Source organism: Neovison vison, chromosome 1 (genome assembly GCF_020171115.1).
Source record: "Neovison vison isolate M4711 chromosome 1, ASM_NN_V1, whole genome shotgun sequence".
NCBI classification, from domain to species: Eukaryota; Metazoa; Chordata; class Mammalia; order Carnivora; family Mustelidae; genus Neogale; species Neogale vison.
Window position 1 is genome coordinate 170195433 of NC_058091.1, and position 24228 is coordinate 170219660.

The 24228-nt window shown below is 42.0% G+C and overlaps 1 protein-coding gene across 2 annotated transcripts in view; it reads right to left on the reverse strand.

Annotated features, from left to right (window-relative positions):
- PGGT1B (protein geranylgeranyltransferase type I subunit beta) overlaps positions 1-24228 on the reverse strand; it is a 57930-nt gene that overhangs the window by 10515 nt on the left and 23187 nt on the right. For both annotated transcript variants that reach the window (XM_044263103.1, XM_044263114.1), the window contains 5 exons: positions 23495-23562; positions 18296-18447; positions 16821-16953; positions 10779-10824; positions 1308-1492 (listed from right to left, as the gene is read on the reverse strand). In XM_044263103.1, coding sequence (XP_044119038.1) covers positions 1308-1492; positions 10779-10824; positions 16821-16953; positions 18296-18447; positions 23495-23562 — 584 coding nt within the window. The remainder of the gene's footprint in view (positions 1-1307; positions 1493-10778; positions 10825-16820; positions 16954-18295; positions 18448-23494; positions 23563-24228) is intronic.

A 24228-nucleotide genomic window follows, 5' to 3' on the forward strand; every position in this document is an offset into this window, starting at 1 on the left:
AAGAGTTAAACTGATAAATAATACATTATGTATATTTTGCCATCATCAAATAAAAAGCTGATGGGGGGCTTTATAGTGGATAAATCAGGTTTGACAGCTCTGGAGCCCTTTGAACAAAAGGAGATAACTGGAGATTATGTGCCTCTTGATGTGATGCAAAAGGAAATACACATAACCACTGATTAGATACTTAGTTATCAAGGAATTATGGCTGATTTTTCAGACGTGAAAAAGAAGTGACCCAGGCGCCCAAGGGAAAAGCAATTTTAAGACAGAGCAAACTAGGGGTGCCTGGGTGGCTCAGTGGGTTAAGCCTCTGCCTTTGGCTCAGGTCATGATCTCAGGGTCCTGGAATCAAGGCCCGCATCGGGCTCTCTGCTCAGTGGGGAGCCTGCTTCCGCCTCTCTCTCTCTGCCTACTTGTGATCTCTCTCTGTCAAATAAATAAATAAAATCTTAAAAAAAAAAACAGAGCAAACTTGAAGGTATTTAGTGGTTAATAAGCTTATGAAATTGGGCATATCGCAAGGTAAGAGATAAAGAGAAATGTGCAAACGTGTCAATCAGTTGAGTCATTCAGAAGGTTAGGCAAACAAATCAATAAAAAATTAAAAACCACAAACTATTTTCAAAGAAATACCCATGGTTTATCTTTTAAGAATATTAATTTCCTATAAAGTCTTTACTATTACGTTCAGACAGATCCCTGCTCTGGATTGACTACCGGTCAGTTTTGGTAACAAGATTTTTTACAATGTTATCTTTTCTTTCTTTTTTTTATTTTTAAAGATTTTATTTATTTATTTGACAGAGATCACAAGTAGGCAGAGAGGCAGGCAGAGAGAGAGAGGAGGAAGCAGGCTCCCTGCTGAGCAGAGAGCCCGATGCGGGACTCCATCCCAGGACCCTGAGATCATGACCTGAGCCAAAGGCAGCGGCTTAACCCACTGAGCCACCCAGGCGCCCCAACGTTATCTTTTCTTATGTATGCTCTGGGCCACTTAAGTTTTAGAAGAATGGCAATTTTCAAGTAGCACAACGGATACGTGAAATCTATGGAAAAACCATACAGAGATTAGCTTTGCCAGCGCAACAGAAAACACTCAGCAGCCTAAATTCACTCAATGAACATTACAAAGACTAAACCTTTTGAAGCACAGTTTGTATCAATAGAGTATAGGTTTCTCGTCTACCGCCACACCACCCTGAACGCGCCTGATCTCATCTGATCTCGGAAGCTAAGCAGGGTCGGGCCTGGTTAGTACTTGGATGGGAGTATAGGTTTCTCAATTTTATTCTTTCTCTTACCTTTAGAGTTGCTCCCACCCAAAAAGAGTAACAGGTGTCTACGGGCTTATTAGGTCTTCCATGATAACCATTCTGTTGCCTCATTATACACCATCTCTTTATCCGGTTCAATTCTTTTTCTGAGAAAACTTCTTCTAGTTTACCCATCAGACACAGTGATGCGATGCCACAAAAAGTCGATCCTCCTGTTAATCGAAACCACACAATACTTCACACGTCAAATCAGATGCCTAGGGAAATAGCATAAATGGCTGGAGAAAAAAAAAGCCATGGTTTATAATTCCAGAAATCAGTCAAATAAATTTAGAAGACAATTAATTATACCTTTAAAATAACCAGAAGGCACTAAAGTCTTCAGTGTTTAGCATTCAATATTAACTTGAAAGAATTTAAAGACAAGAATTTAAAAGAAAAAAGACAAGAATTTAAAATAATTTAAAGCTTTAAGATATATTTCACTTATGGGAAAAAAGAGACTTTGGAGCTTAAGGATCATGTTCAAAATTACATGGTTTAATGGAAGAGTTGACAGTGAAACCTAGTACTCTCCCTATCCAGGACTCTGTCACCCTCCAGTCTGATTTCATTCCCTTAAAGACTGTACAGTGCTCATGAACTAAGGTTCCATCTGCCTGAGACAAGACCAGTTTTCACAAATGACAGAGACAAGCTAGAAGCTTCTAAGATAAGATACTACTCAGCTTAAAAAACTTAAGGAAAGCAAGGGATGAGGGAGAGATGGTGTTGGGGCAGGGGGAGAAGAGCCTGTCAGGAAGGAGACACGTGAGGAGAAACCATTTCCTGTGGCAGACTGAATAATGGCCTGCAAAGGTTCAGATGTCCATGTCCTAATACCTGGAATACGTCAATGTTCCCTCCTAGAGCAGAAGGGACTTTGCATGAATGTGATTACAGATTTTGAGATGGGAGAGATTTTCTTAGATTATCTGGCTGGGCCCTAAATGCAACCACAAGTGTCCTTGAAAAGGGGGTAGAAGGGGATTACAGAAAGAGGCAGCAATGTGAGTATGAAGTAGAGACTGGAGTGACTTGGCAATACATCAGGAAAGTCGGCAGCCACCAGAAGTTGGCAGAGCAAAGGAACAGACTCTTCCTTGGAGCCTCTAGAAGGAACCAGCCCTGTGAAGTGCAGTTCAGACTTCTGTCTTCCAGAACTGGAAGAGAATAGGCTTGCGCTGTTTTATACCCTAAGTCCACAGCAAAATGCTACAGGAGCAGCAGGAAACCAATACACTCACAAAAGTGATTCCTTTCCTCAGGAACTGAAAAGTCTGTATCTGTCCACAAAGGAACAAGAAATAACAATTTTCACTGGCACTATTTGGTCAAGTCCAAATAATATGAAAATACTTATTCCAATTTATCATGACTTTGCCTACTGATAAATTTCTGCTACAGAAATGGATGGTTTATAATACACTTCATCCTACAACTTCCCTTTTACTGTGAGAGTCCTCATGCATTCTCTGGCAGAAGACAAGCAAGCATTCCCTCTAGGAAACTCAAGGCAGCCATCACACTGAAAAGGTCAATGTCAGTAAGAACTACTTAAACTTCAGAATTTTCCCAGTGACTAGGGAGTTCTACATCAGCCATAAGTTAATAAAAACAGAAAAATAAAACAAAGGTATAATAACCTTCTAGAATAATTTCTATTAAACAACTACCAAATTTACTTCCTCTTGAGTGACCCACCAATTTCAATTTCTATTCCATGACAACCTGGCCAGGACTTTAGGTATTATTACATCATTAAATATAAAATCTCCAACAGATAATTGTACTCACTAACTACCAAAGAGTAAGGGTTCCTGGCTGGCTCAGTTGGAAGAGTATATAACTCTTGATCTCAGGGCTGTGAGTTCAAGCCCCACGTTGGGTGTGGACATTACTTAAATAAATCAAACGTAAAAAACAACGACAACAAAAACCTACCAAAAGGTTTAAAAAGAGGCATTTAATTGTTACTCTCCAAATTACTTGTTAGGATTCTTTAAAGCACACTGGCACAATTCAAAGTAAAAATGCTCTCTACTTTGCCCAAATCACCAGCTTTGCACAATGATAACTTTTGAAGTAAGACTGAGGTCTGAATAGCTAAGAATACTTACTGAAAAGTCTATGCTTTAAGCTAAAATTCATTTACCAACATTTATCCCTAAGAGGTTCTCATTTCACACAGAATTCTTAAAAACCAACTCGAAAAACCTGGGCTAAGAGTATGAACTTAGGAGAGTGTTAGACACAGATACAAAGAGCAAGAAAAGATAAGTAACAACTTAATAAGTCAATTAAGAAATATAAAGAAGTGGGCACAGGAACTCATATTCTATTTAGCACCAAAAGGGGCTAAATAAGGCTACGTCAGTGATTCCTACAAGCTTCAAAAAATTTCAAGAATATTACATAATTACAGGGGCACCCAGGTGGCTCAGTCTGTTGAATGTCTGACTAGGCTTAGGTTAGGATCTCAGGGTCAGGAAGTCAAGCCCCACCTTCGGCTTTCTTGCTCGGGGGGGGTCTGCTTGTCCCTCTCCCTCTGTTCATCCCCCCACTTGCACAAGCTCTCTCTCAAGTAAACAAAATCCTTTTATTTTTAAAACAAAATTCTCTTGGGACGCTTGGGTGGCGCAGTTGGTTGGACGACTGCCTCCGGCTCAGGGCGTGATCCTGGAGTCCCGGGATCGAGTCCCACATCAGGCTCCCAGCTCCATGGGGAGTCTGCTTCGCTCTCTGACCTTCTCCTCGCTCATTCTCTCTCTCACTGTCTCTCTCTCTCAAATAAATAAAATAAAATCTTTAAAAAAAAAATTCTCTTAAAAATTTATTAACATTTAATAATGATAAACCAGTCAGCATTTTCCACAGACCTCATGAAGTTTTTGTCTTAAAGATGAAATTTACTTCAAATGTCTTCATGTAAACCAATCATACATGAATAAACTTTTATAATGAACTTCTCTTTTTTTTTTTTTTTTAAAGATTTTATTTATTTATGAGAGAGGGTGAGAGAGCAAGCACAGGCAGCCAGAATGGCAGGCAGAGGCAGAAGGAGAAGCAGGCTCCCTGCCGAGCAAGGAGCCCGATGTGGGACTCGATCCCAGGACGCCGGGATCATGACCTGAGCCGAAGGCAGCTGCTTAACCAACTGAGCCACCCAGGCATCCCAAACACATCTTTTTTTTTTTTTTTTAAAAGATTTTATTTTATTTATTTTTTGAGAGAGAGAGACAGTGAGAGAGAGCATGAGCGAGGAGAAGGTCAGAGAGCGAAGCAGACTCCCCATGGAGCTGGGAGCCTGATGCGGGACTCGATCCCGGGACTCCAGGATCACGCCCTGAGCCGGAGGCAGTCGTCCAACCAACTGCGCCACCCAGGCGTCCCAAACACATCTTTTTAATATTGGTTTTTTTTCTTGGCAGTACTATGATAGTATTAAGATTTGTTTTTATTTTAATTCAAGGGCGCCTGGGTGGCTCAGTGGGTTAAAGCCTCTGCCTTCGGCTCAGGTCATGATCCCAGGGTCCTGGGATAGAGCCCCGCATTGGGATCTCTGCTCCATGAGGAGCCTGCTTCCTCCCCTCTCAGCCAGCCTCTCTGCCTATTTGTGATCTGTCTGTCAAATAAATAAATAAAATCTTAAAAAAAAAAAAAAAAAGATTTGTTTTGAATTCAAATGAATTGTTTTCAAGATTAATTGTTAATAGCAAATCTTGATTTTTATTACTCTACTAAGGCAAGATAGAAACATGATACTTTAAAATTACTTTCCATTCACTATGAACCTATTTTATAGTTAAAAAATTATTTGGTACTAAGTGTTTTTTATGCTCAAATTCTAAAAGTAATCTTTAATTTCAACTGAACTTGGTACCCCAAGATTTAACAAAATTTTTTTTTTTAACGATATTTACATAATATAATTTTAATCACTCAGTTCTTCCTCATTTCTGAAATACATGCTTTTCTTTATCCTTGGGTCAAATAAATAAAATCTTAAAAAAAAAAGAGTATCACATCATTACATTAAAGTACAATACAAAACCACTTCTCCTAAGTTTCTGAATTCATCAAGAGAAGGTTAAGTTGTGTTCATTATGCCTTGGTTGGAGAAGGTATGAAAAGAACCTTCTGTCCTGAAGGCTCTTCCAGCAAGGCACACTAAGACACATGCCAGCAAGAGAAAGACTGCCCTGCAGAGTCTGTCACCTGAGGTCAGATGCTCCAGTCATACGGATCTTTCCTGTGTGCAGAATACCACAGCCAAGGACACCACACATAGACGGAAGAAACCCTCAAGGCTGGATCTCTCAAACAACCGACCTCACTGCTCCCGGGGCAGTGGGGGGGCTGGGGGCAGGGCAAAGGAGGTGTTCCTGCCTCTAATCATGGATGCTAGGACTTACTTACATTTTAACAGTATTTAACAGGTGTAAGCTAACTTACTGCTCCCATAAGGATTTAAGGCCCAATTTTAAGCATTGTCTTTATTTGCATGTACCAAATTATATGAAGGGGTCCATATGCTCTGAAATATATAACGTAAGAGGGATAACAATCATATAGCTAGAGATGAAGTAGAAACTAAAAATAGGTATACAAATAAAATTATACCACTTCATACTTAAACACCCCATGGAAAGGTAAAGTGAGGAAAATTCAAGGAGCCAAATGCTTACATGAAATTAGGGCAAAGAGCTGAGTATTTCTCTTCTGGATTAAGTAGTAGAGACAGTTTTGAAGAACCATGGAATCAAGTTTATTTATCTGAACTATTACTTTTATATCATGAATCCTGAGAGGAGACAATAGCTTTAATCCTAGCAAAGCAAATCCAAACACACGACCACTTTACCGTACAACTGTGCTAACGCTTAAGAGTCTCACTAGGCTAAGAAGGAATCCTCACATCTGATGATCACGGCCTAGAAGGGTACTGTGTGCCTGTCTGGTCTGCAGGACAAATGGACTGTCTCAGCTAAGCAGTCGTGGGAGAACAGCCTGCAGCAGAAGGACGCAACCCACCCAGCCTCCCAAGCTTCGGGATGCTGAGTGCGAGAGAGGACAGCCAATTCAAACACTCGCTGGACAGCCAGCCGCATGGTACAGGGCTGGACGCTAATGAGACCTACTGGCTCACAATATGGCAGAGCCGCTAAGGCAAACGGAGTGCCATGAAGATGGTATGAACCAAGTATGCTGGAATACAGAAAAAGGAGGCATTGTTCCAGGCCAGGGGATGAGAGATGATGAAGTGCTTCAGCGAGAATGGAATTAGCCAGAGGCAGATTGGCAAAACTCAGAAGGTGAGAAAGAGGGAAAAGAGGAGAAGCAAGTGGAAGGGGATGATTTCAGGCAAGGGAAGAATGTCAGCCACGTCCCAAGGTGAAAAGGCACATGAGAACATCTGGGGAACACATGTTCCCTGCAGCCTGGGATGCACAGAAGGGTGGCTCACGTGTGCGACTACAAAGCGAGGCTGGAAGCAGACACGGAGAACTAAATGAGGGATGCAAACGTAGGCAGAAAGGCCCTGCTGAGCATGCACAGGGCTTCAAGTGGGCTACACCATATACCCGATGATAGATGAGCCTACTGGGGAAGTCCCAACTCTGAGAAAAATGGCAACGGTTACTGTGGTGGTTTGCTACCGTGTCCACCCGGCTCGGCCAGAAGTGCTTCCCTATGGGGTCTGCAGTCCAAGTGTGGGTGGGATCCGTGGAAAGAGAGAGAAGCAGCAGACAATGTCCTGGCTGTGGTTCAAGGAGCCAAGAGACAAAGACAGAGGTGCCAGGAGACTGCACCTTGCCCTGATTCTCCCGCATACTTGGAATGCAAGTCTGCTTTACTTCTTGCCCTGGTAACCCAACACCCACAGTCAGATGCCGGAGCAACAGCCCCCGCCAAACTCCTCTACCACAACCCTGCTCTGGCCGCTGGATGCCCCTGACCTTCCAGATTCTCCTGCCAGGTCTTGCTGTCCACCCGGGCCAGGGCCACAGGATGGCTTGTCAGTGACTTCCCCTCCACCAACTTCCCCTTTAGGCCCTTCTTTCTCCAGACTCCTCCACAGTCATGTACAATCTTATTCCCAGGATAAATCCAGGTTCTTTACTATTCATGAGGGTTTCGCGTCCCTGGTGGAATCTGAGTCACACAAAGATGTGACTCCTATTCACACTCCCAGAGGGCTGGTGCGAGGACTAAATGAGACTAACTGGTAGCTGGCACAGAGCAACTGCTTCATTGTAAATTCCAGTCCTTTCAGTCTGTAGATCAAGGATTATAAACAGGTGACCTATGGGAGAACACTGGCATAACTGCAAGCAGGCAAACAAAACAACACAACAAAACAGAACGCGAGATCAAACACCCCGAGTTCGGGACTTCTGGCTTCTATGAACTGAAAAACTAGTAGATCTGGAAGTAGTTGTTCCACATTCCTGAGGGGCAAATGCGGGCACCAGAGAAAGGAACGAAAAAACGATGGCTTTAAAATTGCAGCTTTTGACGCTGAAGAACTACAGAAGGGCATGTACCTCGCCGGCAGGTGGGGAGGGTGCTCTGCAGCTCCGAAGCAAAAGGACAGATTCGGAAAAGCATTCTGGTGCTACCCGCACAGAGGGGACCAATAAAACCACCATAGTTCATCCCAGTGCATACCGCATGTTCTAGGTGAGGGGGACACAACAGTGACTGAAACAGGCAAAGATCTCTGTCCTCTTGCGCACACAGATAATACACACACGATAAAACAGAATATAGAGAAAAACAAGGGCAGAAGGGGATGGGCAACAGAGTGTGTGTGGGCGGTTTGCAATCTCAAAAATGACAATTAAAAGCAATCATTGGAGCCAGTACCTGAGGGATATGAAACAGAGCTGAGTGTAAACTAGAGGTGAGGGAGGAGGGTTCTGCGTACAAAGAACCACAAGTCCAGGAAGAGCCTTGAGATTCAGAAAGAGGAACCACCTTCAGGGCAAGAAGAAAGGTGGGTCCAGGTAAGTGAGTGGGAAGAAGACACCAGCGTGGTGAAGGAGCCAGAAACAGCGAGTGAGGAAGCCGGCAAGAAGAACCTGACACTTCCAGAAAGCAGGGGAGAGGCTAAGAGCTTCCCGGGCTTCAGGAAACACAAGGCGAGGAGTGGGACAGTGACAATGGGCTTGAAATCTCTCAATCACCAGGGACTTTACAAAAGAAACTCCATAAGCTGCTGGGGCTTATACAGAAAGCTTAAGAAAAGCCACTCGTGGAGAAGGGCAAAGAGTGTATTTGGCTTGTTTCTCTGAAAAGACTAACAAGGCAAAGAAGAAGAAGGAAGACGACAGAGGCTTGCAGGGGCAAGCCAACCTGCAGGCTGACTTCTGAGGAGGAGGTTTTGCTGGCCAGCGCTGACAGGAGAGAAGGCGGGGAAGGAAGGCACACCAAGGGCCTCCAGAGCAGGCTCCCAGGCCTATCAAACCTCACAGCACCCAGAGAACATGACACCTGACCTGCGTGTGCACACTGGTGTCCTGAGAGGGGGCTCCAGACACGCAAGGTGGAGGGAGCGGTACCTGGGTGTTCCTGGAGCCCATTTGCAGGACGCCAGCCCACTGTGGCACCCTGAGTAGGACGCCCTCCTCTGGAGCTGTGGGTCTCAAGCCCACCAAACAAATCAAAGAGAAAAGGAAGACAGACAGAAGGTTTTGGCACCAACCACAGTCCACAGCTGCTGATCTCAATGGGTGTAATCCTACTCAAGTCGTACAGACTTAAAATCACTACTAGTGTGACTCAGCGAGACACGTTTTCCTGACAGGTTCTGTCAGCGAGAATCATGTTTGAGCAGCCCTCTCCTTCACGTCCCAGCAAATGCAATCCCCATTTCCTGGGACCCACGGCATCTGTTCCACAGGTCTCCAATACTGGTGACGTTTGTCCTCGGCCAGAGTGCCCGTTAACACCCTCTCCAATACTGAGCACAAGACCCTGGCTTCTCGGAAATTCATAGATGCCAGATTTCCTCTCTGCGCACCTACAAGTACATATCCTCCTCACCAAGTGGTGAGGACCAGTGACAGAACTGCTACTACAGCTTGCCCCAAGCCCAGTCTCACCCACGTGTAGGCACACACGGGAACTGTGGTGTCCTGATAGATACAGCTGTGCTATAGCACCGCTTCAGAGGAACATCGAGACTGTCTTCTACATGGCCCTTCGCAATAAGCACTCTGCAAATACCGACACTGAAGGAGGGAGTGAAGATGTGTGAGAGGGAGAAGACCAGATAGGACAAGGTCTCAGGGAAGTACAAGGATATGGCAGGTAGTGTATGTTAAAAATATCATTTTATACACGTTTTATAGTTTCCAAACCACATTCCCCCCTTATCTCAGAATCCTAGCAACAATTTTAAAATTAAAGGAAGGTCCAATTATTTCTCATCTGTCAACGAGGAAACCCTCAGAGAGAATAAGCAAGGGGCCAGGTCCCAAGCAGGTTATCAGGGCTGAGACCTGTTCTTTCTGAGATCTGTTCTTGCCACTTACATGCTGCCAGAGGGAGGGACACAAAAGGCGAGCACAAAGAGACGGCCATAATAAAGAGGAAACTTAAGGTGTTCACTCAGGGTGCCTCCTTGATCTGGGCTCTTTCCTTTTAAAGAAAGGAACACAGCTGGGGAGCATGGCTGGCTCAGTCAGTAGAGCATGCAAGTGCTGACTGTGAGTTCAAACCCTATGCTAGTTGTAGAGATTACTTAAAAATAAAATCTTAAAAAAAAAGAAAAAAAAAGGAAAGAAAGAAATGAAAAAAAAATAGGAGCATGCAAAAAATAAAATAAAATAAAATAAAATAAAATAAAAAGGAGCATGCAGCTTACTCCTACATGGACATACTCAATTTGAAAAACCTCAGGCCATTGATGTACTGATAGACTAAGTATATCATCTCCCTATTCTAGTTCCACCCCAAGTGGGGAAAAGGGTGAAAGGAGAAATTGCTTTAATTTATGTACGGAACATTTTGCTATATAGCAAAATGTTTTACAGCAATGACTAAGGATTATTATATTAAGAAAAGTAAGCAAAACATTTTCGTTTCTTCACAAATTCATTGATTCATGCTTAATATTCTACATCTAGCTTTTTGGTGTTATGCCAAAAAAGAAAACTTGCTGTCTTCTAGTGCTATTTTAAGAAATCACCCTAGGACAGTATCATGCAGCTGACAGTCAAATACATAAACTGAAAATACTAGAAAAGTATAAATATCCTAGTCTGAACATTCTCAGACCGATTACTGACCTAGAAGACGTTCCAAGTGGCATAAAGTGTCAAAAGAGAGAAGCAGGAAAGACAACAACCATGGGCTGAGGCAAACTTCTAGGGTCCTCGATGTCGTAGACACCATTATGATATTTAAAGGAACAAAAGAAACTACACGTTCATTTACTTTAAGATGTCTTACCATGAGATTCAAGTCCAGCTCCCTGTGCCAGCCCATTGTCATAGGACTGAAAAAGAAAAACATTGTTCATTTTAATACGGAAATGATAATAAGTAAGTCCTCACTATGCTAATTTTTGGTCTCTGGATTGATTTTGGTTTATCCCTCATATCTCCTAAAATATTCAGTTTCCCGCAAAGGAGTAGTTGTAGGCATTTCAAGTACCTTGGCTTATGCATCAAGTCAAAGCACTAAATGCATACAGTAAGCACATTCTGAGACAGACTGTTTGAAGATGGCGTCTAGATATTCGATCTCTACCCAATAAAAACCCCAACCCTTATTCTTTTCCTCCTTGCCAGACTATACAAGTTTAAGGAAAATGTAAAGATGCTATACTAATAAATTATAAACATGGAACAGGTCTATTTTGAGGCTTGTGGGTAGCAGAAGATAATAGCACCTGCCTAAATGTGGATCTCCCCACATATCCTACAAAATAAAAACAGAAGAACAATACAACTATATAAAACTGAAACCTCAGCAAAGCTGGAAGACATGTACGAGTTTTAAATTACCTGTCTACAGAGTAAGAAACCTCCAACCCCAACAAGCTGCCTCTCCCACTCCTGACATCCCTTTGCAGAGAGCAAGGGAAGTCTGTGGAAAATGAGGAGGAAGCCAATGGTAGACATGAGATGGATGTCAAGTTCCCATCGGAGGGAGAAGGTCCACCCTAAGAGCGAAACGCCGGCAGTCTTTGTGCAGTTCGGATGCGCACAAATTCAGGTAGCATTCCTTAGCCGAACAACACAATATGGTTCTAGTTCCGCAAGTACGCCGTATCAACTATGAGCAACTGCAGAGAGTACCAACCTGAGGCGAGCGCCTCAGTTCACAGATCACCACGCAAACGGCAGGTGCACGTCACCATCAGTAACCAGTCCCGCCTTCTTCAGTCTTAGTAACTGGTCACTGCACACATCGTTCACTCAGTTCATGCACAGCCAACAACCTTATGGCTGTGCTGTCTCCTCCTTTGTCTTAGTAATAAACCCACAGGACATTCTCTGAAAAGGCAGAACTGAAAGAAGACTGGCCACCAAATCAAGAAACGAGAAGCAGCAGCACTAGAAGTGAAACTGAGCTCAAACACAGGTACAGACAAAAACGGCTGTTCCTGGGAAGGCCCCTAGAGCCGCCGTTGGAAGAGCTCCGTGAAGGCAGGCACCTGCACGAGTGAGGACCGCAGCTGTGATGCAAAGGGTGAAGACGCTGCCAAAGCGCTTCACGGGAAAGGAATCCTTAGAGATGTTTCACGACGACGAAAACACAAAGGAGAAAGTGTTGGCAGCTGCTATAAACTTAGCAAGGAGTCTGAACATTTACCCAGACAGAAAAGATGCTCCCTCCCTGTCCTATGTTATGTAAGGAAACAAGGCAAACACTGCCCAAACTACTTCATAGATACATATACATATACACACACGTATATATACATATATATGTACTTTTTTTTTTTCACAAAGAAAACACTTTTAACTCTCAATATTTTTAATGTTTTAGTAGTACAACATGCTCAAGACTGGTGATACTGCTTCACACTTCTCTGTACACACACTTACGACTCCCAGAGTTTGTGATGTGATGGCAAAAAGCAGCACAGGCCCCAGTGCACTGGTGATCTCCCCAGTGACTCAGATCCTGGGCTGCATGTCAGCCGGCAGGGTCACGGTCCCTGTCACCAGCCAGCCCCACCATGCCAAGCAAGCGCGGCCGTGACTGCATGAGCTCTGGAACAACAGAGCGCAGACCACAGGGAAGGGACTTCAGACGGTGCGCTGGTCAGACTGCGTGACTTTGATGAATCAAGTCAACAGAGAAGACAGACGGGCCCTCCAAAGATCAGGTAATAAAGGACACCAAAGGAGCAACACTTAGAGACATGAGAAACAAGAGAACCTCTCTCCTACCAGAAAATCATGAAACACACACTTTCCCCAACATGAAAAAAAAAAAAATCAAACCCCACACAAACTCTAAATTTAAAACATCATGCTTTGTTGACTGGAAAGAGTATACTCTTAAACAGAAATTTTTCTAAGAAAAAAAAAATCCACAAAATGACTAAACAAAGAGACAAATCTATATAAAGTAACTCTGAAACAAAAACACAGCAAATGGAATGAAAAGATCTTGGTGTATGAAAATCTGCCCTCGCCTCCCCAAAATGGCCATAAAGCAGAACACTGTAATACATTAGCCCAAACTCGGCTGCATGTTATCAAGCAAGCACCTGGGAATATGAAAAGGAAACTAAAAGTTAAAAACAGAAAGGACAAACAGTATGAAGAAATAAATGGAGTTCAATGACTTCAGGAAAGAAATGGAAGAAAATAAGGAAGAAGAAGACAAAGGAATAACAGTCTCAAAAGAAAAAACAGTAAGGGACACTTACCACAAGGGAGAAAACAGCCAAGAGACTAAAACTAAGATATAGCAGTAAAAAGGGTCAGAGAGAAAGTGAATGAAATCAAAGACAAGCAGAGAAGAAAGAGTACACACAGAACTGGAGTCCCTACAGGAAAAAGCAAACTAATGGACTGGAGCTTGGAGTTAGCAAACTGGGCTGCAGGCTACAGGTGCCTCTGCCTGGTCCTGTATCATCCTGGAATAAAGACAATGGCCAAGCTCACTCTTAAGAATAGAAATACAAATTAAAATTAAATACACTGAAAGATCATTCTTCACCCACGAGACTCGTAAAAATTAAAAAGGATGATGACACACTGTTTTGGTGAGGTGGTGTGGAAATAGGCACTCTCCTGCACTGGTGGGAACAGAAACTGGTCCACCCTTTTTGGAGAGAAAATGGTTAACATCTAGTAAATTACATACGCATTCACCTTTTGGTCCAGCAAGTAAACTACTAGGAATTCACTCTGAAGATCTCCACAAACACATAAATGCATATGCAGATGGTTATTAACTTCAACATTGTTCATCTATGGAAAATACATGTTCCGTGTACAGGGTAGTTCAAAAAACTAGGTACATGCACACAATAGAGTACTATGAAACGAAGCATCTACGGTGTGCTACCTGGTGAGGAAGAAGGGAAGAGAAACAAAAAATGGACATACTTGCTCATCAAGAACAAATACAGGAAGGACAAAGAAAATACTAAAGAGACTGGTTCCCTACAGAGTGAACAGAACAAGGTGGCAAATACGGGAGTGAGGAAGGGGGCAAGAGAGAAGGGACAGGAGGTGCAGAGTAACCCATCTTGGAATATACTTTTCTGTGTAGTTCTTTCAGAACCAACTCAGTATTTCACATATTAAGTAAATTTTTAAAAATCAACAACATTGGGGCACCTGGGTGGCTCACTGGGGTAAAGCCTCTGCCTTCGGCTCAGGTCATAATCCCAGGGTCCTGGGATGGAGCCCTGCATCCAGCTCTCTGCTCAGCAGGGAGCCTGCTTCCCCTCCCTCTCTCTGCCTGCCTCTCTGCCTGCTTGTGATCTCTGTCAAGTAAAAAAAAAAAAAAAAACCAAAAAACAAAAATTGGGAGAAAACCCCAAAATGGAGCACAAACATAGACAAAGTTAGCTGTATTTTAAATAAAAAAACATAACCATACTAAAGTGGGGGGGGAATAAAAGAAGTAACTCAAGTTTTTTTCTTTTTTTTTTTTTTTAAGAGTTAAGTAATCCTTTTAAGTAATCTCTACACCCAATGCGCGGCTTGAACACACAGCCAAGAGTCAAGAAGGGCAGGCTCTACCCAATGAGCCAGCCAGGAGCCCATTAAAGTATTTCTTAAATATGGTATTTTTTTTTTTTTTAAAGATTTTATTTATTTGACAGAAAGAGATCACAAGTAGGCAGAGAGGCAGAGACAGAGAGAGGAGGAAGCAGGCTCCCTGCCGAGCAGGGAGCCCGATGCGGGACTCGATCCCGGGACCCCGAGATCATGACCTGAGCCGAAGGCAGCGGCTTAACCCACTGAGCCACCCAGGCGCCCTTAAATATGGTATTTTGACAATATATCATATTGACAATATATCAGGTTTATATGTATATAAACCAATATATATATATATATATATATATAGGCTCTTTTTGTTTTGAACCTGATATCTGATAGATCTATATATCAGATATCAGGTTCAAAACAGAAAGAGTCAATGTCTCCTGGATAATGGGAACCAGACTGACTGCTCACTGTCCGAGAAGGGAGTTATAGAAAGAAAGGAGGAAGATAAAAAAGAACTGTGGTGCTGGACTGAAATTTGAGTTATCAATAGGACTCATATGTTTTTTAACGTACATATAGATAAGGAAATAGATAGAGGGGAGAAGTTGCATATCGGGGGATTTTGTGCATAGACACAGGCATACGTACATTTCCTCACTCGGCCTGCTGAGAGAGAGAGACTAGGAGCCATGGTATCCCAACACACATAAGCACAGCTATCGTGCCCAAATCCTCGTTTCTACACACCATCCTCCAGTAGGAACCAGGCCTCCTTGCCGAAATGACTGAATCCAGGACTACAGCTAGGGAAGTACAAGATCAACCTGGAAAATCTTGAGCCAGAAAGCAAATTGCTTCTCAAAGAATGAACGGGGTGAGACAAAAAAAGGCACAAGCGTCTCCTTGAAGGGGCTCGCGTTGGCTGAATGTGGGACAACATGGCTATCAGAATAAGTAATGACAGTAACAGGTAACAGCCCACTGGATAAAATAAGAATCTAGAGTTCTAAGTGATAGAGACAGATGTAAAGAGAAAGCTTTCTCTAAAAGCGGAACTTCAACTGAAAATTACAGAAGGAATGACAGAGCTGAAAGACCATCAACTGCAGACCACCACCAGCAGATAAAAGTATGATTCGGGGCAGGTTATTTAATAGTCTCCAAATCCGTCGCCAGAGGATACTGAGAAATGACAGCTGAGAAATGCTCACTTTCGAGAGAAAGACACGGCATACACTGCCTTAACCGGTGATCGAAAGTCACCATCTCTGGTAGCGGGGCAAATCGACAGGCTTTATTTCCAAATACGACACACTGAGAAGAACCCAGTTGTCACCACTGCAGCAGTCACACCAATACACACATCACCCATCCTTCTACTGAACAGAAACCTCCTCTCCCTCTGAAGCTCCTCAAAGGGCCTGTTCTGTCTGCTCCACTGGCCCTCCAAAATTTGGGCTCTTGCAGATTCTACAAGAACTGAGCCCATAATCACACGTTCAGTTAAAAAAAAGTCACTCTTCAAAGAACTTAATTTTCATTTTGAAATACTAACTAGGAAAAGTTGAGTTAACAGCCTAAAATAGTCTCATCTATAAAACTACAACTTCAGATTTGGGAAGTAATAAACCTGGGAAGTAACATTTCTATGTCTTGGTTTCATGGAAGAGATGAAAAAGTAGAGCAAGGATAATTCTGGCTGAGACTAACTACTGCCAATGAAAAGATTAAGTTGTACGTGAAAGAACAGCACTTCTATTTGATACTTGCCTTAAAATAAACCTTAGGTTAAAAACACAAAAGCACACATACAAGTATTAAAAAAAATCCCAAAATCTATTGTTAGCCCAGTCAATCTTGTTATATTTGGTTCTTGCTCATCAAATGGCTTACTAAACTCCCACCTCATACCAGATATAGAAAGAGTCTCGTCAACGTATCGTCATTTTCCACTGCCTGGCCCGGGCTCTGCACTGACCCCTGCTAGCCAAGACTATCAACATGGGCCTGTGAGATTTTACCTTTTTTTTTTTTTTTTTTTGCTTCTAAGGCTGACCAATCGCTTTCTAGTAAAGCCATCTGTTTCCTTAGATATAATCAAATGACATTTGAATTTTAATGGCCAGTGAAGCAATCTGTTCTTTACAATTAAATGGCCGTTCTAATTAAACAAGGTATCCAAAAAGCAACCTTACTGACCTTTTTTCCAGATTCTTGGTGGAGGAGAGATGAGACGTGCATTATACTGCCGTCCCCATACAGCAACAATAATAGCCAAAATAGTCAATTTATCAACATAACTCACCATACTTCTTCTGATGTAATTGATGGCTTTTTTCATATCCATGCCAGACCAATTGTTGAGCATATAGCAAACACAGGAGGCACAGTATACAAATCGCATATCATTTTCACTGCCTTCAGGGACTGCACAGAAGCTGAAAGGGGTAACAGTATGATTTACGATTACATCACACTATAATTTAGTTTTTATTTCTTTTGTGGAGGGGGGGGTTGAGAAACACCTATTACCTCACATTTTTACTCACAGAAAAACCCATGATTAAAGACGGATTTAAAAACCATATACTACTTGTGTATGTCAGTAAAGAACAGGACTATTAACTTGAATAGTAGTAAATGATTTCCAAATCACTGTTTCATTTCAAAGTTCTGATTTCTGGGTAGCTTTACACGCTTGCCAGCTACTCAAAGTTTCTTTGCTCCCTGTCACAGACAGTTGTGGCACACTAGCTTGAGAACTAATGAGGGGAAAAGCACCTAGGACCCATTGGGTAGTAAGAAATCTCCAAACCCAAGTTTTGACATGTGAAATTTCTTCTAAATGTATATGTAGATAACCACTACTTGACAATATTGTATGGTAATTTTTTTTTACCTATTTCATTAGGTTTAGCAAGGTAGCAGTCTGAGTCTGCTAACTATTCCTTTATTTACAAACAAGGAAAAGGTTACAGTCATGAATGACTATATGGAAACTTGGAGATACTAGTCACATGCACTAGCTAAGGTAAAGATTCAGTTCTACAGTATTTCCAACTAATGACAATTTATCTTGCAAGTCTACATTAGTTTTCCCGTCATCAAGAGGAGTGTTTTCTAAAACCCTCAAAGGAAAACAGAGATATGGAGCACTGACATAATACAGCAGAATTGATCTGCAAAATCTTTTTCCTAGACATTATCATTACTGCTTTGCCACTTCCTAGATTTGCCGGGAAAAGGAAGTTTCACCTAACTCCTAGGAACTCCAGGAAGATTCCTTAGACATACCATATAAACCACCAACTGTTACTGAACTAAGTTCTTTTTCTATTCTTTACAAATGTCACTGGCACTACCTACACTAGAATATAGCAGTCAATGTTCCTTCCTTTCTCCCCCCCAGTCACTGTGTCTTAAGGAACAGAAGTTCAGACTAAATGTATGCTCACTTCGTAATATCCAAGTTTTTCACCCAGAAGGTAAATTGAAGTCCTTCCTAATATTAAAACCATTCAACCACTTCCTTATGAATTCACTGTCTCAGGTAAAACAAGAGAACAAACAAGGAGCTCTGCTACTGTGATTTCTTTCTACTGAAATAGGAAAACTTGTATTTTTTTTGATTAGGGATGGAACATACAGTGAACTTGAAAGGATTCTAAAAGGGTTTATGATAATCTCTAAAGTTCTCATAAAGTATTATAACCATTTTTCAGTTCTATAAAATTTTTCCAAAAAAAAAAAAGGGAAAAACGAAGAGTGACTGACCCATACCTGCCATCTTCTAGCTGAAGGGCTCTCAAGCCTGCTAAACAAGCTTCCTTATTTACTCGGCTTAAGTCGTCTCCAAGAATAACTAAGCATGAAAGGCCCGTGTAGGTCATTGCTATGTGGCCACTATCGTAAGGATGAGCTGTTCCAGGATTCTAAATTCAAAATTAACATAATGTTAATTAACAGTAAACTGAAAACTTCTTTCATTAAGTAATCTGACACTACGTTTCAGGAACTAGTAAAATTAAATGTTTGTACTGACTTATACCAACACCTGACTGAAAAAAAAACAAACCTCCATTTTGTAGGTCTCAGAGTAAGTACGAATGCAGGCTTTCCAGGCTACACAATTTCTAAATTTATCCTGCAAACCTCAAGCATCTTGGAAGCAGTTCTGATACACAAATGAGCCAAAGTATTTGAACTCTATATGCAGTCAACCATATTACTTTTAACTTAAGTCTCATGAAGTGAGAAAAGCATATAGTCTTTCAATCAAAAAAGGTTTATAAAAAAACTAAAAATTCTTTTACTGCACAATTCCAATACCACAGTAATCACCATATAAAAATATTATAAAACAATATAACTGAAAAACCTTATTCAGCTCTCATTTACAATTAAGTTATTTGAGCTTCTAATAAACGTGAAAAGAAGGGCCATCTGTACCCCAATGTTTATAGCAGCAATGGCCACAGTCGCCAAACTATGGAAAGCACCAAGATGCCCTTCAACGGATGAATGGATAAGGAAGATGTGGTCCATATACACTATGGAGTATTATGCCTCCATCAGAAAGGATGAATACCCAACTTTTGTAGCAACATGGACGGGACTGGAAGAGATGATGCTGAGTGAAATAAGTCAAGCAGAGAAAGTCAATTATCATATGGTTTCACTTATTTGTGGAGCATAACAAATAGCATGGAGGACAAGGAGTGTTAGAGAGGAGTAGGGAATTTGGGTAAATTGGAAGGGGAGGTGAACCATGAGAGACTATGGACTCTGAAAAACAATCTGAGGGGTTTGAAGTGGCGGGGGGGTGGGAGGTTGGGGTACCAGGTGGTGGGTATTATAGAGGGCACGGCTTGCATGGAGCACTGGGTGTGGTGAAAAAATAATGAATACTGTTTTTCTGAAAATAAATAAATTGAAAAAAAAAAAAACAAAACCAACAAACATCAGCACTTAGAATAACTGTCACCCCATAGTATGTTGGATTAGTTTCACCGACCTGATTGTTTTAACAAAAGATAACAACAGTTAACAAAGATCTCTTAGCTACGAAATACGTGACAAAGTAGGAAATCCTGCAAAGAATCTAGGTACTGGCATTGGCAATGATAAAACTGGACATAAAAAGTGTTTATTACACCAAGTAACTTGACATTCCACCGTATATAAAGCATTTAGAGTTTTTTTTCCCTTTTAAAGATTTTATTTATTTATTTATTTATTTGACACACAGAGATCACAAGCAGGCAGAGAGGCACGCAGAGAGAGAGAGGGGGAAGCAGGCTCTCTGCTGAGCAGAGCGCCCAACTTGGGACTTGTTCCAGGACCCGGGGATCACGACCTAAGCCAAAGACAGAGGCCCAACCCACTGAGCCACCCAGGCGCCCCAAGCATTTAGAGTTTTATAATTAATTTCAAATAATCAGCCAAGCCTACGAATCAATTATTTTTAAAAAAAGATTTCACTTGTAAAATTTCACATTGTATAAATGTATTTGTCAGCTTAAGAATATTTTAAGTTTTGGAGCACTAGGGTGGGTCAGTTGGTTAAATGGCGGACTTGATTTGGCTTGCAACGCTATCTTAGGGTGGGAGGGCTGAGCTCCGTGTCAGGCTCCACACTCAGCAGGGAGTATACTTCAGGATTCTCTCTTTCTCTGCCCCTCCCCCACTTTCTCTCTCCCTCTCTCTCAAATAAATAAATCTTTTTTTTTTTTTTTAAGATTTTATTTAGGGTGCTGGGTGGCTCAGTCATTAAGTGGCTGCCTTCAGCTCAGGTCATGATCCTAGGGTCCTGGGATCGAGGCCCACATCGGGCTCCCTGTTCAACAGGAAGCCTGCTTCACCCTCTCCTGCTCCCCCCACCGCTTGTGTTCCCTCTCTCTCTCTCTCTCTGTCAAATAAATAAATAAATAAAATCTTAAAAAAAATTTATTTATTTATTTGAGAGATGTTGAGAGAGAGAGAGAGGCAGAGGCAGAGAAGCAGGCTGCCCTCAGAGCAGGGAGCCTGAGCAGGACTTGATACCAGGCCCCTGGTGATCACAACCTGAGCCAAAGGCAGACGCTTAATGGACTAAGCCACCCAGGCACTCTCAAATAAAGAAAAAAAAAAAGAATAAGATTTTTTTTTTTTTAAGATTTTATCTATTTATTTGACAGAGAGAGAGATCGCAAGTAGGCAGAGGGAGAGGGGGAAGCAGGCTCCCTGCTGAGCAGAGGGCCCAATGCAGGGCTCGATCTCAGGACCCCGAGATCATGACCTGAGCCGAAGGCAGAGGCCCAACCACTCAGCCACCCAGGCGCCCTTAATTTTTTTTTTTAAATTGAAGTACAGCTGACACACATTGAAGAACATTTAATTTTGACAGAATACAAGCATATTTTAAAATTCATCTCTGTCATAGGTTTCCCTTCTATTTGAGTCTGGGTTCATCAATAACTGCTTCAACTTCTAGAAAAATTGTTTATCATACTAGAAAGCCAAAATGAAACTTGTACCGTTTTGGTTGAAGCAGACTCCTCTACCCACTATAATAAACGTTAACTTCTACAACCACTGATATGCATCAAATCCTGTCTCTACCACTCACTGGCTCACTTCACTTCCTCCTTCTGGAAAATGGATATCAGCACCTCCCTCACAAGGTTACTGTGAAAATTTAATAAAATTACCATCACAGAGATACTAGTTATCCTGATGATGATGCAATTACAAGGCAAATATCCAAAGGGCCACTACTTCTTAGGAGTCATGAACTAGGTTCCTGGAACCACCAGGGAGTGAATCACATTGTTCTCCTGCTCGCCCACCCTCTGTGGCTCCTCATGCAACAGATTTGCAAGGTGTTCGATACCTTCTCTAATCGGAACCTACCCCACCCACCTGGCCTTACATATACAATTCTTTATGTGGTCTCACAAACATATCAAAAAATTTTCATCTTGCTAACCCTTTCATTCTGTGTTGCTCCCTAGAGCTCATACTCCGGCACTCCCGGCTATTCCATTCCACATTTATAATAGCCTGCCTAGAACTCCTACAGCATATTTCAGTTTTTGGTACTTAAACTAAACATCTACCATGTTAAAAGCACTGTGGGGAATCCAAACAGAAATCAAATGGCAGAAGAAAGGGTCTGATCGAGTAACTACAATACAAAGTAGAATGCAGTAAGTGTCATGGGGAGATAGAGTAACACCAAGATTCACCTTTTTTTTTTCTTTTTAAAGATTTTATTTATTTAACACAGAGTGTGCACAAGCAGGGGAGCAGGAGGCAGAGGGAGAGGGAGAAGCAGGCTTCCCACTGAGCAGAGCCCTATACAGGGCTCCATCCCAGGACCCTGAGATCATGACCTGAGCTGAAGGCAGATTCTTAACTCAGGTGTCCCAAGATTTATTCTTTTTAATTGTCATCTAATCCTCTGTTAGTTAAATCTGAAGACTGTTTCAATTTTTTTTTTTAGGCTCCATGCCCAGTTGGGGCTTGAACTCACACTCTGAGATCAAGATTTGCATGCTCTACTGACTCAGCCAGCCAGAGACCCCAGTAACACAAAGATTTAAATAAGGGATTTTTTTCTACAGCAGAAGAGGAGCTTGGTGGGTGGAAAGGAGAGGAGGCTTTGTAGGTAGAGAAAAAGTAAAAGCAAAAGAGCTAAAAGTAAAAGCAAAGTGAAAGAAGAAAATTCTGGTTATCCAGTATATATTAGGTACAACACATAATTTAGCAGAGAATACAGAATTTGTGAAGGAAAACAATGAGAAAAGTGGGCTGAGAGGATCCAAAAGTGTTTCTCAAAAAGTACTCTAAGGTCCTGGGCATCTACCAGTTAGGCAACGGCCTGCAGGTGAGTTTGGTGGTTTTGGAAGAAAAGCTCCTGACACTACTGTATTTATATACTTTATCGGACAATCTTATGTGCCTCCTCAGATTCCTGCAGACTCTCAGCCAACCACTCTCAGTGACAACTCCTGGGGGGCCAGTATCAGTCCCCTGGAGTCTCCTGCTCCTTCCACTATTCCAATTCAGATGAGCACAATGTGGTATAGAGTGTGACCTGGCCTCCCCAGAAGATGCCAGTGGTCTAGGTGAGTGAGGACCAAAAAATGGATGTTAGGAGACTCTGTAAACCAAGGCAAAAATGGTTTCTTCTTCAATTTTACTCCTGTTAGTTTAAAAATGTCTTGGGGGTGGAGGAGGCAAGAGGAAAGGGACTGGGGTTTAAAAGTAATGTTCTCGGGGTGCCTGGGTGGCTCAGTGGGTTAAGCCTCTGCCTTTGGCTCAAGTCATGAATCCCAGGGTCCTGGGATCGAGTCCCGCATCAGGCTCTCTGCTCGGCGGAGAGCCTGCTTCCTCTTCTCTCTCTGCCTGCCTCTCTGCCTACTTGTGATCTCTGTCAAATAAATAAATAAAATCTTAAAAAAAAAATAAAAGTGATGTTCTCAAAACCCTGTTTTATTTCAGCCAGGGCAGGTATACATAAGGTATGGCACTACAGAGCCTGTCCATGAGGAGTAAAGGGAACGCGACCTTCCTCAGGACCAGCATCTGTTGGAAAAGATTACATGTATAGGAAAAAGGGAACATAGTTTACAAATCCTTTGTTTTTAGATTCATTCCCTGCTAAAAGCAATGGACACACATGATTAGAGAAATCATGGCAAATTCATATGACCTTGATGCAGGCATTGGACCTACAGCCTATGACAGGAAGAAAGCTGAAGTAGGGCCTCTGTGATATCATGTTGCCTTCTCCCAAATCACTGCTATTTACTCCAGAATTTTGAAACACTGCATGAAAAAAACGGGGAACTATAGCTACAATGTACATTAGTAGATAGTATTTAGCTCTATCGAAACAAGGAAGCTTGGGTCTATCTGGATAATTTCTCAGTTTTCTTTTGCACTAAAATCCACCCACCTCCCTTCTCCTTCCTCCTGACCCAGAGAATAACTCACCTTTGATGGATTGAACGGAATACCCAGGTATGAAGAGCCTCGGAAACCACAGCGATTTAGATTTGATCCTAGAAAATAAAAACATGTACTTATTTAGAATGTACTTTATTTTTGTACAGACTCTAAAGCAGGTCAATTAAACTTTCTTTCAGAAACTGAGCATTTTAGTACCAAAGCTTTGTCACTGTGTCCATTTTCATTCTAGATAATGGTTAACACTCAGCATGTCCTAGGGTTGTTCTCTCTTTATGGGAATTTCCTCATTTAATTTTCAAAAAGATTTTTAAGTTTGTTTATTTATTTATTTTTAAAGATTTTATTTATTTATCTGAGAGACACAGAGAGAGAGAGAATGTGCACGTGCACACCAGCAGGGGGAGCAGCAAAGGGAGAAGGAGAAGTGTGCTTCCCACTGAGCAGGGAGCCCAATGCGGGACTTGATACCGAGACCCTGAGATCATAACCTGAGCCAAAGGCAGACACTTAACTGAAAGAGCCACTCAGGTGCCCCTACTTATTCATTTTAAAGCAATCTATACCCCCAATATGGGGCTCAAACTCACAACCCTGAGATCAAGAATCACACTCTTCCAACTGAGCCAGCGAGATATCCTTCACGTTTATTTTTCAAACCAGAGACAAAATAATGATTTCCTACCATGCACCTTTAGTTTATAGCCTCCTTCACTGCATACAAAATGCTTCCATACCTTTCTATATGATCATTTTTCATG